The sequence below is a fragment of the Chamaea fasciata genome, unplaced genomic scaffold (assembly GCF_029207755.1).
Source record: "Chamaea fasciata isolate MVZ Bird 193981 ecotype frontalis unplaced genomic scaffold, bChaFas1.0.hap1 SCAF_6, whole genome shotgun sequence".
NCBI classification, from domain to species: Eukaryota; Metazoa; Chordata; class Aves; order Passeriformes; family Sylviidae; genus Chamaea; species Chamaea fasciata.
In genome coordinates, this window is record NW_027094091.1 from 22,859,261 (window position 1) to 22,878,359 (window position 19,099).

Sequence of the window (19,099 nt, forward strand, 5' to 3'; positions counted from 1 at the left end):
ATGGATTTTGCCCACTGACTTTTGAACACAGCTCTCCATACAATGTCAATTCTATGTGTGTGTTTACACACACGCATACACAAAATTATAGAAATGTAGATTAGCATCAAACAGGAGCCATCTGAAAACATTTAAAAAATTACGAACTTCTACATTTAAGTAAAAGAAAGTATCCCTTCACTCAGAAAGGTAAATGCCAAGCAGAACAGAGTTGCAGATACAGCTGAACAGTATAAAATTTCAGACAATGCTGGCAATAGCTGTTGTGCAAATTCTGCTACCCAGCTAATGTGCTGTCTACGTAACTTATATGCCCATGGCTGACAGCAATAAGCAGCAGTCCTTCAGGGTTCCTCCTTCTAAAATAAAACACTGTGCATTTTCCCGCTTTAAAGATTTAATAAAGTAACTTGTTCAGATACAAACAGTCACATCCTCTAAAAAGGCAAAGAAAAATGCAATACTGTAAGAAAAACAGAAAAAAGAGCATAGAAGAAGAACAGAAATTCAGAATTCTATCCCATTTCCTTACCGCCCAAGAAAGCACTGCCAAAGAGGTCGATTTTGTGTGGCCAGATCAGAATCTTTGGAGCCAAAGAGTTTCGCCAGAAGTCGAACAACAGCCAAACGTTCTTCTCCATCATTGCTCTAAAAATCAAAACATGAAAACTGACAATCATTATCCATAATACCCCAGTAACAATATTCTTTCTGTTTTGCGAACAGTTAGATTAAAAACTGAGTTTGAAAATATTTCTGATAATCCTCATTCTCTTTATCTTATTGGATTAATATGAGGCAAAACATACAAATACCTATTAAGGTAATGTATTACAGACACTGAATAAATGGTTCTGCTTTGAAAGGACCTTCTCTTTAAGGAATAAAAACCCACGCACAGTACTGTGACATACAGTTGACAATAAAAACAATGTTTTGTTTTAAAATATTAAAGACTATTTTATGTGTTTGGAAAAGACACCAATTAAGATGTTATAAACACATATGCACTAATGAAAGTTACATGTAATTTCACCAAATACATATTTCTTGGTTACTTTTGTTTGTTGCAACCATAGCCTACATGTACATCCACACATACAAAATTATTTCTCTTGTCCACTTACAATCTTAGGAAAGACAAACAGCTTTTTAATTAAACCTCCCACAGACTTCCAAATCAGGGTAAATTAACTATTTTCAAGGATTCAAAAGCAGTCAGCTGACTTATTAGCTGACAATAACAAATCTGATAAAATTATTAGGAAATACTCCCCCTATTATTAAAACATTCTTTCATAGAAGAAAATTCTGCAAATCAATACTGAAGCTAACACATTTGCATTTCATAAGATAAGCCAACCACAGCCTAATTACTTTATAAATTTTGGGTGTAATCCAAAGACTAAGTACATACAGCTTTTGCATTAGACTGCATTAATTTATCATTATAATGATTATATATATTTTGTGTGCATAATACACGTTTGCAAGCACAATAAGTACATAACTGCATACAAATTACCAGTATCCCTTCTTTAATATTATACTTACCTTCAAAATAAAGCAATAAATACAGAATTTTTATCCCCCGAGTAGAACACTTATTAAATCTACAGTTCTGCACTTTTAATATCCCCACAAATTTTACTGATCGTCCAAAGCTACACTGTAACCCACCTTCAGCTTGAATTCCAGCTGTGGCATGACAGACAGCAGTAAGTGAGGATCTATGGCAAAAAGCTCTTGTATCAAGTCAAAAACATGTTCTGATAAGTCACTTACTGAAGACTTTCCCAGTACCAGAACCTGGTTAAAAAACTAAAATACAAACAGTTTTATGTAGCAGATTTTCTTTCATTAATGCAAACATTATTTTAAAAACTTATTTTAACGGAGTATCATTAACGGTTTTATACTAATGGAAGGCACTCAAAGCACAATTTCTTCATTACATCAAAGCATTTCACCCTTACAGTTTTGGGTCAAGCAAATTACAAACATCCTTCTCAGTTCAGTTCTATTAATTCTATCAAGATAGCTTAATACATGACAAATTGATAATTTAAATTCAAATCTTGGTAACTGACTCCCAAGCAAAATTAACAGGTAATAAAAGAATCGTTAACTTAAAATGCATGTTCATCCAGTAGAACATTGATGAAAAGAAGTTAGTACTTTTAAAAAATTCTTATCATTGAAACCCAATCCAATTGAAGATCATCAAATCCTGAAAATAAAGGCTCTCTGCTTCAAATCAGTTTTAAAAAATGTCAGACATCTTTATGTTATGCCTTGCAGTATTTGATGGGTAATGTATCAAGGTCATTAGTGATCTAAGAGAAACAAACTGAAGTAGTCTAAATTATGAATTATTTATTTTTGGATTTATATAAAGTATATTAAAATGTAATACTTCCTATTAGATATTGTGGGTTAATAGTATTTAAACAGGGCAAATGCAATAGCAAAAAAAAGCTATTATACACTTGAAAAAGAAAGTATGACAAAGAGTATTAAATCAACTCAAAGGTTACTTTATGTACGATCCTGTTTCCATATGACTAGCTACAAAGCTTAAAAAAACAGGGGAATTGGAATATGGTAACTGTTAGTGAGACTCCTCGAGCTTTTAAATACTTACTGATTAATCTTTTATGAATCTGCCTAATTCCGTTTTAAACTACTCTGTATTTTATTAATTTTATTGGCTTCAGCACCAAGGAAAGGCAACAGAATGGATCTGACCATATTCATCAAAGGCTGCAGTAGCTGTATTAATAGGCAGAACATGCAACACTCGCATTCAACAAGAAGGAATTATAATTTGAATCCCTGTAAAAAGCATAGTTCTTTTACTCTTTATGACTACAAGTCATAGCAAGTTTAGGAGGGGAAGGAAAATGTAGCAAAGAGCCGGCAGCTTGAAATGTTTCACCCTAAAGCTTAGTATGAAATGAGGTTGTCTGGTTGCTGGACACATGAAGTATTAATAATTCCTTTTGTTTTAACAGGCTTTTTGGTAGTCACCATTTTCACAGCCTAGATTTAGTCTTAACATTAGACTAGGATGGATAAAAATTAATTTCCTCTTAGCTTATTTGAAATCCTGCACACACTTAACAACCAAGCCAACAACATCCTATGCGGAAAATTGTAGTGGCTTCTATAAACAATAAAAGAATAAAAATACCCATCAAATCTCCAACAAATCAAGACAGTAACAAGAACACTTGTTACTTGCAAGTTACATGGATTAATTAATTTACATACATTGGCAATACATGGTTCAATGGTCTGGACGGTCCTTTTCAACAGGACTTTTGCAAGATCAAACGCTTGTTTGTTAAGGTTCTGAAATAAAGAAAATATAATAAAATTTTACAGAGCTTTCACATGCAATAATAAGTTTTGAAGAAACATTGTCATACCTCCATACTCTGAAAATTTATGTGCACCAAACCTGGCACTGAAGAATGAATGAATTTAAATTAATTTTTAAATGTGGTTTTGTTTGCCCCTCATATACTCATTAAAGGTACACTCTGTATAGCAAGTTCAGCCTTTTCTAAAGAGTAAAACTGCACTGACTTCTCCAGAGACTGTATCATATGCTCTGAGATAGCCCACAGCGACACTACAGAAAGCACCTACACTTGGGCAGAGTTAGGAGTTAACTTTCCAAGCAAGCATTTGATTGTAACATGACAAATCTGAAAATTGTTTATATTGCTCTTGAGCAAGAAAAAGAATGTAACTGCACATCTGAAAAACCTGACTGTCCAAGTCTGTATAAATCCCACATGCTGTAGCTCTTATCATCTAAGGATTAATGCAGCTTGGAGGGGAAAAAAAAATAGCTATGGGTGAGCTGATTGCCCTGAAAACTACAAATCACTGCAGACAAAATGCAGGCAAAGCCTAGGGATGACAGATTCTTGGAAATACAGAATTTGGAAAGTCTACATTGAGAACAACTCTGCCATGTTCTTTTAACTAACGGCATGACAAAGACAGTTCATCAACAGATAGTAAAGAGAAGCAAGTGGCCAAAGGCTCAAACAAATATCTCCTCAGTCACCAAAGCACTAAACTGATGCCTCCTAATAGAAGACAGAGAGATTTTCATCAATTCTTCTCAAAAATTATCCCAACGCTTTCTCCCAAATCCAGCCATGATGAAATCTTGTTGACTGGTATGCCAGTAATAAACAAAAGGACTGCCAATCTTAAACTTTAAAATACATTTTCTGTGGGTCTTCAATACAGTTTCTTCCACACAACCAAACCAACAACCCAAATACACAAACGCAGAACACCACAACACTGAAGAACCAAACACCAAAACAGCCTAGGAAAGTAATATATAACTTGATAAAACAAATAATCAACTATTTCAACTATTAGGAGAAAAGAGACCCTGTGGGTCTGGACTACCCATGCTGTAGAACATGCATAAGAAAATACATATTTTTAACATATGAAAATGTTTTTAAGGAATAACTTAAGTAAGACTGGGAAGAAAAATATACACAGAATAGCACTATAGAATAGCACTTCTGAAGTTAATAGAAAGAACTACAGTATGAGGCCACAGGTCAAAATCTGAGCAAAATGTGACATGCTACTGCTATTGAAAACCTGGATTTACTAGATGAGAGTCACATTAGCACACACAGAGAACAATGTACACCACACCATCGCTTTACTACGAATGAATGTACAAATGAATATAACCTAAATTCAGAGGCAGACCCTATATCATGTCTTAATAAACAACAAAACCAGACTGCATTACCCAAAACACATTATTTCAGCTTCTTTACAAAGACAAACTTCCCTCAGGTCTTGCCAGAGTGGTATTTTTGTAATGTCATAGCAGAGAATGACTGGTATCTGACTGCTTTGCACAGACCTGGAAGTATTGCTATTGTATCCATTCTACAAGAAAATCAGCTGTGCTCTTAAGGCTACAATGCTTCTGATTTACATATCTAAAGACAAGCAATATAACCACAGAATTTTCTTGGAGATCTGTTCATGAAAGGAGAACATAGTTACAACAGTCAAACTCCACTGGGCAGATCAGACAAAACTTTATTGTTGTTTTGTTTTGTTTTTCTTAAGTGCTGTTACAGGAAACAAAGTAACACAGACTGACATATTGACCAAATTACAATACTGAGCACCGACTGCAGAGTATTATTTGCTCAGTCATGACCAAGAGCCAGCAAGGGTGGCACCAGTCCTCCAAGTGATATAACATATGCATTACAACTCCATATTTACACCAATCTCCCTCTTTAATCAGAGCCTTGCTTGAGAATTTTCTTCATTAGGCAGAACTATAACAATGTTAATTTTAAAGGATCACATTCACTTTTACTTTGCCTAAATCAAGTAGTCACAACACACCATTAAGCCGTACGAGGTTTTACTGGGCCTTTGTACCGTCAGAGCAATGCCCACCATAAACAGCACCACCTCAGATTTCAACTCTCTTACTTCCATTCCTCTTATGTACTGCCTATAATTCATTATAAGCAATTTACAAAGAACAGTATATTTTCACAGGGACTCTTGTTGTAAGAGGCCTCTCTGTGTTAGCAGTTTCAATAAGACATCTCATTTCTGTCAATAAAAATGATTTGACAGAATGGTATTCCTGTCTCATGATTATGACAGAAGGAATGCAAACTCATCTCCAACAACAGATACTTTTATAAACTTGTTGAAATTTCACAGGTAAACAACAATGGCCACAGCTTAGTCAATCCCACGCTACACATTTCCATGAATTCTCCTTCTTTATGCAACCAAATCAATAGTCCCTGTTTTTGTATACTAATTGTATTATGTAGTCATGGATGGACCTGCCTAATTTTTGTAATTTTAAATTAACAAATGAACAAACAGGAACACATACTTGGTAATCAGAGCACAGTCAAACTGCTGTAATTAATAACTGAAACTGACAGTACTCCATACTATTTTTGTTAAGTACAGGCAATTTTCTTGGTCACTGTAAGGCATCACCAGCCTGCACCTCATTTTCTCTTATTTCACAGCTAAAGGAGTTGTGTTTATTCTCTTTTTAAATTTATTAAGGCATTACAGTGAAGTTACCTTAAAAACTCAAGTCAGACCCAGTGATCCCCTTTTCAAGGAACATAAAATTCTTCCAAGAAGGGGAATGTCTGTGTGTTCTGTGTCACTTTGTTCCTTATAAAGGAATTAAATGAAAAACCATGGAAGGGGTGGGAAGCACAACTAGGAAGGTGCAGCAAAGTCTGACTGGCAAGCTGGGCAGAACAGCAGGATACCACGGAAGTCTTGGGAATGTCTTACCCCTGCCTCTCTTTTTTTAAATTCAAAAATATTAAATACCTTCTCTATTAAAAAAACCCCAACATATCCCAAAAGCAAACCAAGCAATTACCTACAATGCTCAAGGTGTAATGTTTTTCTTTTATAGTTGCCTGAAAACACTTTATGTTACAGTACCGAGATCCTGAGATGGCACAATCTCTTGGTATCAAATAATCTAGAGAGAACTAATCAACAGCACCAGGTAATTCCCACATGAATGGGAGAAAATAAAACAGTCATATAGCTAAAGTGTATAAAGAGATAAAACATGCAAAAGGCAGTAAGAATTATTGTTATTGTAACAGTATACTATGATAATATTTTACTTGGCAGACCTTGTGTGCAGGAATGAGGTTAATCAAAATTGAGTCCAGCAGCTCCTGAGTTACTCCATCGCCTTCCATGATGATAGAACTCATCAAATCCAGCATATGCATTTGTACCTTCTGGTTGTGGCTATTACTGTGATCATAAAGAATATTACCCATATTAAATTCTCAGACTGACAAATACTAACAGTACAATCAAGAAACAACATCTAATGTCGTCCAGTTTGCGCTCCCTTACATCCTCCACATCTCAAAACTATTTTATGTGCCTTTCCGCTCTTATAGAGAGGTTCAAAAATGTAGAACAATCTAGCTCCGCTTTAAGAGAACCAAAATAAAAAAGGACAATAACAACCAATACAACAATGTAGATAAACTAACCACAATGAAGTATACGGCTGTAATGTGGACAACAAATTTTAAAACACATCTACTTTTGGACACACACCCCTCCATAGTGTCAGTAGTTCAGTCATTTGCTTTTGGTAGCTCTTCATTTAGGGAAATAAAGACTTCTGTTCAAACATATTTATCTGGAGACTATGCAATGATTAAGTCTACTCTCAAACCTGATGATATTTTGACAGTTAATATAATGGAAGCGATTCAACTTACTTGATAACTGAAAAAAGAGTCCTAAAAAGCTGAATAAAAATTTCATTGCAATCTTCCAACTCAAAGCAGATGTTGTAAGATTTGACCCAAGCTAAATTCTAAAACAAAAATTAGGATATTTAGGCTAGTACAACTTCACATTAGGCAACATAATCATGTTAGCAATGAGGTTTTTTTCTATTTAAGGAAAAATAATATACAGTAGATATAAATGCTTTGGGGAAAGAGAGTGGATATTTGCTTTGCATACAAAAAGCTCCAAACACAGAGGAGCTTTGCAAGATATATCCAGAAAAAACAAAGTACAGAATGATCTCATTTCTTAAGTATAAAAGCCATTTGACAGAACTTGTTAATATAATAAGACCTTATTTTTTCTTCATGCCATGAAACAATACAATTTTAAACATCATGTTTTAAACATCGAATAGCTTGTTTATAAATGCAATGCTATTTCTAAAACCACACTGAACCCCACCACTCAGTTCTTGTCAAGAGTATGGTTTTGCAGTGTTTTTAATTCAAAAATCTTACATTCCTCCTATCACCAATACAGGCCCATTTACATTTTCATCAGCATTTGAAATTTTCTCTCTTGATAAAAAACTCCCGATGCATGGAATTGTAAGATAAAGAATAAATTTCAATAAACACCAATTGTTTTAACTTGTCCTCAACTAAACTTACTCAACACAAACAGCATTTTAAGTACTAAAAGAAGCAATTCACTGAACTTTACTGAGAGTGGTGGGATTTACAGCATAAAAGAAATTTGCCAGGCATACAGGTGCATCAGGAGACCTGATTATACTTCTTGGGCCTGCAGAGCTAATACCATCTACTGAAAGTTATAACTATTGTATTACCTCTAACAAGTAAAAGTATCTGTTAAATTGAGGGCTCTTCGTGTCCTCCAAGCCTTTTAATTGTCTTGTAATAAACAAGAATATGTCCTGTCAAAAAACAAAGTATACAAGCTTGATTCAGCAGAAAGTGAAAATACAATCCTTTAGCAGTGACATCTATTACCATTTTCAAACTCATAATGTGAGAACATTAAATTGTCTTTTTTAGGCACTGACAGAAAGCAATCACCAACACAGATACTGGCCATCCAGCACTCCTTTACACATCTGTCTCTGGCCCTTAAGTATTACACTGATTTACAGGATTAATGCAACATCTTTAACAAAACTAAAAATCAGTATACATGGGAATAGAAACATTTTTCTGTTGGTTTTGAGGGTTTTTTGGTTGGGGGGGCACTGTTTGGTTTGTTTGGGGTCTTTTGTGGGGAGAGGGTGGTTTATATTTTCTTCAGTAAGAATAAAGAAGGAGAAAAGCCTTTATTTTATGAAGCATTTTTACCTTAAGTTTGTCATGAGAAGTATATGGAGCTTCAGGAGCATAGATACGAAAGATATCAGCCAAGCAACATGCTACAAGGAGGCGCACATCTTTATTGGGATTCCTGAGGAAGAATTCAGATGCAAGGTGCAAGGCTAATGGGAGATACTGCTGCTTCTCATCTTCTGAGTCCTGGTCCATATCCATGAAGGTTTTTACCACCATCTGAAAAACACCGGGAAAAAAATCTGAGTTCTTTCTGCTTTTATTGCTTATTACTAAACAAGACTTTTTAAAAGGATGCAGTGCTATCAGTACATGTTCTGCTGCATACTCACAATTAGCACTTGAATTTTTTTGTTAGGACAAATATCAGAAAAATGGAAGTGCTAATCTGAAACTTAAAGGTTTATTGAAGGACACTGAAAACCACGTTGCAGTTCTGCTTGTTTTGTCCATCCTGACCTGAGGTACAGCACAGAAACTGCTGTGCGCAGATGAGGTTGAAGATGGCAGCATCTCTTCCTCAAAGCAGTCCTACTGCAGTTCTAAGTGAGGACCCACCTCAGTATGAATGGTGCAAGAGGCTGTAAGCCATCTGGCCTAACACATGGCTACAGTACAATGCAGCTGCTTTAGAGCTGTGCCAGGCCTAGAGGAGCCTAAGAGGCCACTCTTAGTACTCTGCCTCTATTGAGGCAGAGACCTCACAAAGTACTTTACACATGCACAATGATCTTTCTATCTAGTTTAAACAAACTAGATACTGGATAATTTAATCCCTCATGTAAAATAAGACTTAACACTGCAGATCTCTCTTTCTGCATATTCAGAGCTGCATCTTTAGCCTGATTAACATAATGTTAAAAATTAACCACGTGGTTTCCTTGTTTCTTCTAGCACAGCAAAGAACTATTAATTCCTATGAAATGCCACCAAAATAGTTTATTTTCAATTATTATATAACCCCAGTTAATTGAAACTTCTCAACAAAACGATTTGGCAAAGCTGAAAGTAAAAGTATAGTATGAAGAAATAAAAAGTTGCAGATTTAACTTTTGGAACAGTGTTTGTTAAAGGATGAGAATGCCTTCTAGGATGTCAGCACAGTCCGGGCGAATGTGCCAGAGACTCTTAGAACGACCTCTGAGAAATCAGTCTTTGTGTTCCATTCCTCCACATCACTTGAGCATCCTTAGAGCTAAAACTGTGAAGGACAGCCACAAGTGTATACCAAGAGGATTTGGTACACCCACTACAGACAGTATACACAGTGCACACAATGAAGAGATTCAGGACAGAACACAGAATGATAAATCTTGATGGGTCAAACACGCCTCTAAAATAGTAACAGTTAAACACAAAAAGAAGACTGAGCTCACACAGTGAATAAATACATCTCTTGCTCTAACCACAATTTTTTTGCGACAGCATCATTCAAATGATTCTAGGGTTGCTTCTCATTATTAACCATGTCCCTGCTTCCAACTTCCTGAAAGTGCTGTGTTTCAGCTTTCTTTCCTTTCTGAGTTTTGAAATATAGTTTTAAATTCAAATCTTATAAATTAAAATAAATGTTTAACAGCAACCTCTCCTACAGTACATAACTTAAAAATCCTCCTCAATTTCTAGAAATGTACAAGTATAATCCAATTTGCCACAAAGACAAAAAAGAGTAGACTAGAGAGGAGAAAAACCCTACACAACAACAGACAGAAAAAAAAGAGAACTTTACAGCCCAAGAAAACACAAATTGTATCTTTCTGGTGTGTTTCCTTAAAAATATTCTTAAGCTATGTTTAAAAGCCCTAGCTGAAAGCACAAAACTATTCTTCTACTGACAATTCAGGTCTGCCAGTGTCCTGGGTTGAAGTATATTCTATCACCATCTTCATGAACTGTTGAAGCCAAGTGAGGCAGTGCTCCCTGCCTCCTCCACTCTGGCTTATCTTCTGTTAATGGGCCCATCAGCACCTTTGCTGCACAGCTCACAGATGACCCCCTCCTGGACTACCTCCTGTTAATGGGCCCATCAGGCCTTATCACATGACTCACCATCCCATTGTGAGATGCTCTGCCCAGAGGGAGGAACCAAGCATTCCAGCCTGGATATAAGCTGAGACTCTGAACACCAGAGGGGCGCTTACCCACTGGATTCCCAGAGGACCCGAGCTACCAGACCTTTCTACAGGATCACTGCTTCAGGAAGACCACCTCATCTGGACTGCTTCCATCACTATGCTCAGGTTGTATTCTGACCCTGTTGGCGGTCTTTTGTATTATTGAATCTATTTTATTTTCTTTCCTTTTTTATCCTATTAAATTGTATCTCTGACTTGTAGCCTCTCATTTGTTTTGCTTTCAAACCACTACAGCCAGTTACAGGGCCATTTGTTGCTCTGTCCTGGGGCGCATCAGGCACAGCAACCCCAGCTGCTCAAGGGAGGGGACTGTCCTGCTCTGCTCTGCACTGCACTGCACTGGGGCAGCCTCACCTGGTGTCCTGGATGCAGCCAGAAATTGATCTGCTAAAATTATATGCTAATGAAACTGAAAACCTAAAATAAACTCTATAGATACAAAAGGCTGAATTCCAAATAATTTGAGGTTTTGAATGTCCAAACTGGAAACCACTCATTATCAAGCTAAGACAGTTTTTATTCCTGAAAAATGTGATCAAACTGTAACAAGAACCCACTAGGTTTTCAGATTATAGCAGTGCTGTTTAACTGATGCCTGGCTGTACAATTGAAACTACCTAAAACACTAATATTCATTTATATAAAAAGCATTCAGACTTAGCATCTTTCACAACAAAAACCTGTTATTGTACTCTGTGCAAAAAGCAAGAGACAGAAAAATATTCTTTAATAATATTAATGTAACATCATCCATTCCCTTCCAAACAATTAAGCAGTCAATTAAAACACTAATTCTAGCAAATGTAAACAGAATACAGCTATGCACGTTTATGATTAAATTCGTTCTGCATCACTTTTGATTGAATGCATCTCCATTAATTTGTCACATACTGGTATTTCAGTTAGCTTGAAAAAATGAAGTATTATAACTATTCTAGAAATTGACATTATTGCCATTTTTACCACAGTACCCTGAAATTCGAATTATCAGAGTAAAATTTTTATTCTCCAAGGCTCTGCAAATAAGTAAGTGAAATGATCAGATTATAACAGTGAAGAAATGCAAATGCCTTCATTCAAACTAGTGAGAATAGCTAAATGAAGACTGCTAAAGTCACTCTTAACATGTTATGAACATACTAAAAATTGGAAATTAAAGCTTTCAGGAAGGTGTTCATCTGATTGTATCCACCACGCAGTGTGCAAGCCAGTCACTCTGGGTTACCCTTTCACCCACTGGAGAGAAATACACAGACCCTGAGTTCAAGCACAGATGTCCATGATGACATCCACAGATGCTGGCTCAGTTCTGCCCTGAAACTCTGCACCAAGCATGAAAGCAGCTCAGTGTGACTAGAGCCCTGAAAGGAGGCGAGATGAACAATATCTGCAGCTTCTTGTGAGACTGTCAGCCTTTGGACTGCATTGAAACATACACAGGAGGCTGCCAAAGGGCTGTTCACACACTGCCCACATCTCCCATGCCGCTTACATGTGGCCTGTTTCCAAAGACTAAATCAGCATGGTAGCTTGCCCTTACGTGACTCAGCTGTGACTCTTGTGCAAGAGCTATGCCTCAGACAGGAATACTCACTTTTGCTGTTCAGATCTGCAGGATTTAGGAAAATGGTTGGTTAGATCAAGAAGCCCATCTACTGCTGAAACATACTGATGATGCCAGCAATACAGGGGGGATAAACAGGTATATAAACACCAAGAGACGACAGGGTAGTCAGTATAGACAGCAAAAAGACTCAAACCAGCAGCTGCAGAGGAAGAAGCAGGCAGATCCAGAAAAGCCTTGCTGCAGTTGGCAGGACAAGCATAAACCTCCAAGCCAGTCACAGCAGGGGGAAGGCGTGTACATGTTGCATTTGTTTTACTGTTCTTACACCAGCTTATTCACAGAGCTCCAAAGCAGTAACATTTAACAACCCTTGGCTTGTAAAAAGAGCAGGGAAAAATACTCAGGATTTAAAAAATCCCTTTGCAAAGGCTGAAAGAAGAAATTCAACAATTGAGAGAATTTGATACCATTTGTTGTAACAGGAGTGATACTGTAAAGTAACTTCAGTACTAGATTAAATACCAAAGATATTTGAAAGTAGAACTTAACCAAATGGATGTGAGTCCAGATAACAAGAGCTAGGACAATTCAAGGAGGGATGCCAAGAAAGGGCTGAAATCACAGCAGACACAAATAATGCAACTCTGTCATCAGAGTGTTTTTACACCTTTCCTGATACAATTTAAGCAGTATATAGGTGATTTTTGCCATTAATTATTAACAATAAAATATTTTTTTATCTCAGTTCTCACAGTAAAACATAGCAAAATGTTTCACAGACGTCTCTGAAAAAACCCAAAACTTCTATGTGGTGCAGATGTAGGGTGAGAAGTCTTGGTCAGCCTCAGGTAGTCTTATCTATCAGTCAGAAGCATCAAACAAACGTGAAAAAAGAGACATTAAAGTGTGAAGAAAAAGAAAAGAAAAATACTCAAATCGGCAGGACCAGATGATTGTTATTTCAAAATCTTTAAATTCATGACAAATGAAATCACAAATACAGTAACACAGCTTTTATTGGCTTTTGTTTTAAATAGCAAACAAGCAAAATAATCCCAAACAACAAACTATACACACACACCCCACCACCACCCCAAGCTAATGCCCAAACAAGGGAGACCCCAACTAAGCAGAAAGCACCAAACAATGGTGTAATAATCAAGAAGTGACATCTTGCCAATACATCCAACAGGCTGACATCAACAGAATTTTACAATACAAACCAAACCTGGAACAGGTCAGTAAACCCAGAAGTCAAGAAAAACAGGGTAACACATAAAAGGCAAATTAACTTTGATAACCCCCATCTCAAAACAGCTCATACTTTTAATAAAGATAATCAAACACTTTAAACAACACTGACCATGACAAGAAACTTAGTTTGAACATCAAGAACAGCCACATGGAAACTGAGGAGCTTGAAAGAGATGAAAATTAGGCCAACTTTGTCTCATTAGCCCCTTCCTAAAGTGATAAATTGAAAGAACCTTTTGGAACTGAATGGATTTATTGATGGACAATGGTGTTACAATTGACTCTATTTCCATAAAAACCTGTGGTAGGAGAAGTAGGAATTGATGGTGATGGTACCGTTACAGAATGGCAGAGGATACTCTATGACAAGAACAGAAATACAAAAAAATCACCATTGGCAAATCGTCATATGCTTAGTGCTTAAATCCAAGAACTTATGCTATTAAGACCTCATCTGCTGTAAACAACAGAAGAGGAGAAAGATTGACATTTAGTAAGCAATTGTAAAGAATTTATGAGGCAACAACAGGCTATGTACATGAAAACAATGAAAATGCAACTGCAGGATATGACAGAAGAAGGAAAAAAACAACAACACAACTCATTAAATGCTAAAAATACTAAATGCTGATTGGAAACATTACTTAGTCCTGATCATCCCCACTAATTAAAAAAAAAAAAAAAATTAAAATGACACAGGTACAGAAGGTATTTGCCAAAGGAGCCTCAATTGCCTTTTCTTCTAAGGAGACATTTACCATATTGTGCTAATTAAAAACAGCTGTAAACCTCTCTTTGGGGCTAGCACTGTTGAATATCTTTATCAATGATCTGGACTAAGGGATAGGAAATTCACAGATGACACCAAGAGAGTGTTGGTGGGAGTGTTGTTTGCTGGAGGGCAGAAGGCTCTGCAGAAGGACCTGGACAGGACAGACTGGTGGGCCAAGGCCAATGCTATGGGGTTCAACAAGGCTCCCTTCCAGGTCCTGCACTTGTGCCACAACAAGCCCAGGCAGTGCTACAGGCTGGGGCAGAGTGGCTGGAAAGCTGCCCAGCAGAAAAGACCTGGGAGTGCTGGTCCCCAGCGGGCTGAACATGAGCCAGGGTGTGCCCAGGTGGCCAAGAAGGCCAATGGCATCCTGGCCTGTGTCAGCAACAGTGTGGCCAGCAGGACCAGGGCAGTGATTGTCCCCCCTTGTATCCGGCACTGGTGAGGCCACACCTTGAATCCTGTTTCCAATTCTGAGCCCCTCAGTTCAGGAAAGATGTTAAAGGGCTGGAGCAAGTCCAGGGAAGGGCAAGGATCCATTTTCACTTCAAATTCTTTAATCCATACTCTCTGACAAGGCACTTAACTGGCTTTGGATAACTTCGGGAAGGGAAAAAAAAAAAGTTGAACAAAAGATGATCTAAAGCATATACACTCTGAGGGGCAAAGACTGCTTTCTTCTTTATATACATCCTGCTCACCAGGTGAAGCCAATGAACAGGGCTTCCAGATGTGATTACAGCTGTATCATATGAGATGTGAAGTTGGTGCAGCCACAGTGATAGCCCCTGACTGGGCGAAGTTTACCTGGCTATTCTTCCCCTGGGCACTGACCTACACCAGGCTTTTCTTTGGCATTCCAACCAACTGACCAATCACAAGCAAAGAAGCCACAGATTGGTAATTTACCAGTGTCTTCTCACTGGTGAAACGGCATATTCTGTATTACTTAGATCAAGCAAGTCAGACTATTTTCCAAGAACCCAGCTATTAAGTCGATCTAACATATGTAAAAGAAGAAAGACTGATTACTACTTGCAATAAAAACAGTATATGAAGCAGAATAGTTATTGGATTAACTGAAGTAGCTTTCTTGATACACATTTTTAAGTAACTACAAAATGAATTCAAATATCACATAAATAGGACAGGTATTGTTACCAAATTGGGACAGGGACTGCACAATCACCCACATATAATATCTTCGTAATCAACACATGGTAGAATTCCAGTTCTGTTGTAAAGCTGTAAGATCCCTCACAGTAACATGAATGCAACAGAAAGGGACGATAAGGCAAATAAAATGAGAAAAATCAGATGCCTTAATCCAAAATACTTTTCATGGCACAAATTAGAACACATATTTTAAATTCAATATTTTGCTCTGCAAAAATCAGTCATGTATTGACAGTCAATCAGATTCACATCTTGGTTGCAGAAACTCATATGGACTGCTGAAAGGAAAAGTTTCCAGAAAGTATGCTTCCCAAGATTACAGTGGTGCAAAAGGGAGCAAAACTCTGTGCTTCCTTCCAGCAGAAGATAATCCTAATGCTGTTACCATTGCATGCAATAAATCTTGTACTCTTTGGCCATGAACATGCCCGTAAGAAAAATCAGATTCATGATGTGCAAAGAAAATACTGCATGCTTTTTCCTATCATCACAACCTTGTCAAAATATATTTTGCTCACAACTGAGTATTTTAGACAATATCACTGATGTTAAATTTTTACAAAAGTAGGATTTGGAAGATTCAAAACCATTTTAGTACACCCTTAGTTCCTTCAGCACTATATGGAAGAGTAATGTGCTTTTTCCTCCAAGTAAATGTACTTTAAACCCAAGTCAACTTCTTTTGTTGCAGGTACAACTATGCTTTGTGTAAGAACAACCTGTAAGTTTATTTACAGTCTCTGTATTGCAACAATATGGAATATTTATAATCTGTCATTTCTTTAGAAATGATGACTATCTGAGTGATCACATGCAACCAAAATCACAGCTATCTGGAGACAGGTCTGAGTTGATCTAATACATTCCAGGTCCAGTAGCAAGAAGGTAGTTAGACTTCAATGGCCAAGACCAGGAAGGGAAGAACTTAAGCCTGTCCAGTGCATAAACTCTTAACAAACAACCAAAGACAGGCATGAATTCTTAACCTTACTAGTAGCAAGTTCAGGAAGCACTGAAATGGGCAGCAATAGAGAGTCAAATCCTGTTAGATCCCCTGAAAATTTACCTTTACTTCTATTTAGTAAAAACTGGCATAAGATGTGATCACCAATCATTTTAAATTCAAGGTCTCAGAAACGTGTCACTACAGTAATTTTCAGAACTTGTATCCAATGAATCAATTAACTTAATCATTTTAATTTCATAATCTGTTTCCTGGGGTTTTATCGTGACCTGAGACATCGTAAGTTTCCCAGTTACCTTTTTAGGACATCACTTTCTCTTCTCTGCTTTCCAGGCTCTTACTATTCTCATCATATCTTCATCTTGTACCTTTGGCGGCAAAGGGTCACTACAACTTCAGCATTGCAGAAGAGAACATTCCCATAGTATGCAAACAAGAACATGCATCTGATTCATATAAGGGAAGCATAAGACAATATTCACCATTTGGCTCCTTACCCAGCAGTAAATTCTATAAGGTCAACTGATGAATCAGAATTCCCTTATTTAGTCCTTTACAATTTCATGAAGTCATAGTTTTCTCTCATTATTCCTCACCATGCTTTAATCAACATTAAGCCTAAAAGCTCTCACTAGATCAATTCCACTCAAATTATTTGACTTAATACAAATTCTCCTTGGTTGTGATGAACAAAACCAACTCACCTCATCACATTTCCTAAACAGCTAAAAGGTTTTCAAGTGTGCCAAGTACTATCTGATATTAGGTCACTGTATGGTTTGTCACCAACAAAAATTGTTTCTTGGTATCTACTTTTTACTTACAAGCAGCTTTGGATACATGACAATACTTGGCTACTCAATCCAAAACCTTTAAAAGATATTTTAATGCAAGAAACATTAAGAAATATTGTTAGTTTGGCTGTACCAATATTGCAATCCCTAAGGTATTTTGCTATCCCAGTTTTAAACTGGTTCACACAATTTTTCTATGACACAAACTATAGTCACAATCAAATCACACATTTTAACAATGTATACATACCTCTTCTCAAATAATAACAATGGTCATATTTATCAGCACAGTATATTTTCACACTACTCCCCATCTCTTACACATTTATGATTTAAGTGAGGTGTCACAGCACCAATTTTATTTTTTTTAAGGGATTCAGTCCTCAGCAGCATCTCATCTTTATTACTGCAAAGGTCTGTAATGGTATTGTGATTTTCCTGCCAAAGACTAACAATTGTTTAAATACCCTAAGAAGGTTCCTAAAGTCACCTAAATTCTCAGAAACCTTGCTTCCACATCTATAGATACGTAATGAAAGAGTTTTGCAGAGGGACTAAAAAGAGCCTATTTTTAAAATGTTCTAATGATAATTCAAGACATCATTGGCTAGAAGCATTTCCTTAACCAGTCTTCCTCCCCTAAGTGTAATGGCAAGAGTTATATATGGCTGAGGCAAAACAAAAAACTCTTCAAACCTTATTCCCCACAGTGAAGGAGTTTCTATTTCCATACAAAGTTTTGCAAATACTTTGATAATAGCCTCCAGATGTGAGAGAGAGGATTCTTCATAACCAGCTCAATGCTGTGTTAATTCATTTCCTCTTCCAAAGAGAAGGCGGCGCTACCAAAACAATGGCATTTGCATTTCTACTGTGAACTGACTGCAAGGATTCATTTTGGAGTGATTATTTAAGATCAATTCTTAGAACAATCACGTGTCAGTGTTTCACATTAAACACACCTAAGAGAGCTATGCTGCCAGCAATACTGATCTTGTAAAGTCTATATCCGTGTCTATTTCTACACTATGGTACAGGTGCATCCCATGGTACATCCTACACTCTCCTGACTGTTAACCAGAAGCAGGCTACAGATAAAAACACCATGTTTTTTCCTACTTGTGTTTTGTAGTAGGTTGATCCTGGCTGGATGCCAGACACCCACCAAAGCCTCTCCATTCCCCTCCACTGCTGGACTGGCGAGAAAAAATGTAACAAAGGGTTTCTGAGTTGAGATACAGAGAGAGATCACTCACCAAATAACTGTCACAGGCAAAACAGGCTCAAATTAGAAATACTGAATTTATTACTAACAAAATCAGAGCAGGATATTGAGAAGTAAAACCTTAAAAATACCTTCCCTTCTATGCCTTCCTCCTCCCCAGCTCAACCTCCTCTCCCAGCAGCACAGAGAGACAGGGAACGTGCATTATGGTCAGCTTGTCACATGTTGCTAGTCCCACTACTCAGGAGAGGAGGAGCACCCCTGCTTCAATATGGGGTCTCTCCCATGGGAGACAGTTCTTCAAGAACTTTTCCAACAGGAGGCCATCTCACAGGCAACAGCTCTCCACGAACTGCTCCAACATGGGTCACTCTTCCACGGGGTGCAGTCCTTCAAGGACAGGCTGTTGCAACATGAGTCCCCAGGGGGTCACAAGTCCTACCAGCAAACCTGATCCAGCATGGGCTCCTGTCTCCGTGGGTCTGCAGATCCCTGCCTGCTCAGACAGGCCTCCCACAGGGTCACAGCCTCATCTCAGGGATCCAC

The 19,099-nt window shown here is 37.4% G+C and overlaps 1 protein-coding gene across 2 annotated transcripts in view; it reads right to left on the minus strand.

Moving 5' to 3' along the window:
* PDS5A (PDS5 cohesin associated factor A) overlaps positions 1-19,099 on the minus strand; it is a 77,851-nt gene that overhangs the window by 37,764 nt on the left and 20,988 nt on the right. For both annotated transcript variants that reach the window (XM_066185637.1, XM_066185638.1), the window contains exons 3-9: positions 8,682-8,885; positions 8,180-8,266; positions 7,314-7,411; positions 6,705-6,831; positions 3,274-3,354; positions 1,681-1,821; positions 533-648 (exon numbers count right to left, since the gene is read on the minus strand). In XM_066185637.1, coding sequence (XP_066041734.1) covers positions 533-648; positions 1,681-1,821; positions 3,274-3,354; positions 6,705-6,831; positions 7,314-7,411; positions 8,180-8,266; positions 8,682-8,885 — 854 coding nt within the window. The remainder of the gene's footprint in view (positions 1-532; positions 649-1,680; positions 1,822-3,273; positions 3,355-6,704; positions 6,832-7,313; positions 7,412-8,179; positions 8,267-8,681; positions 8,886-19,099) is intronic.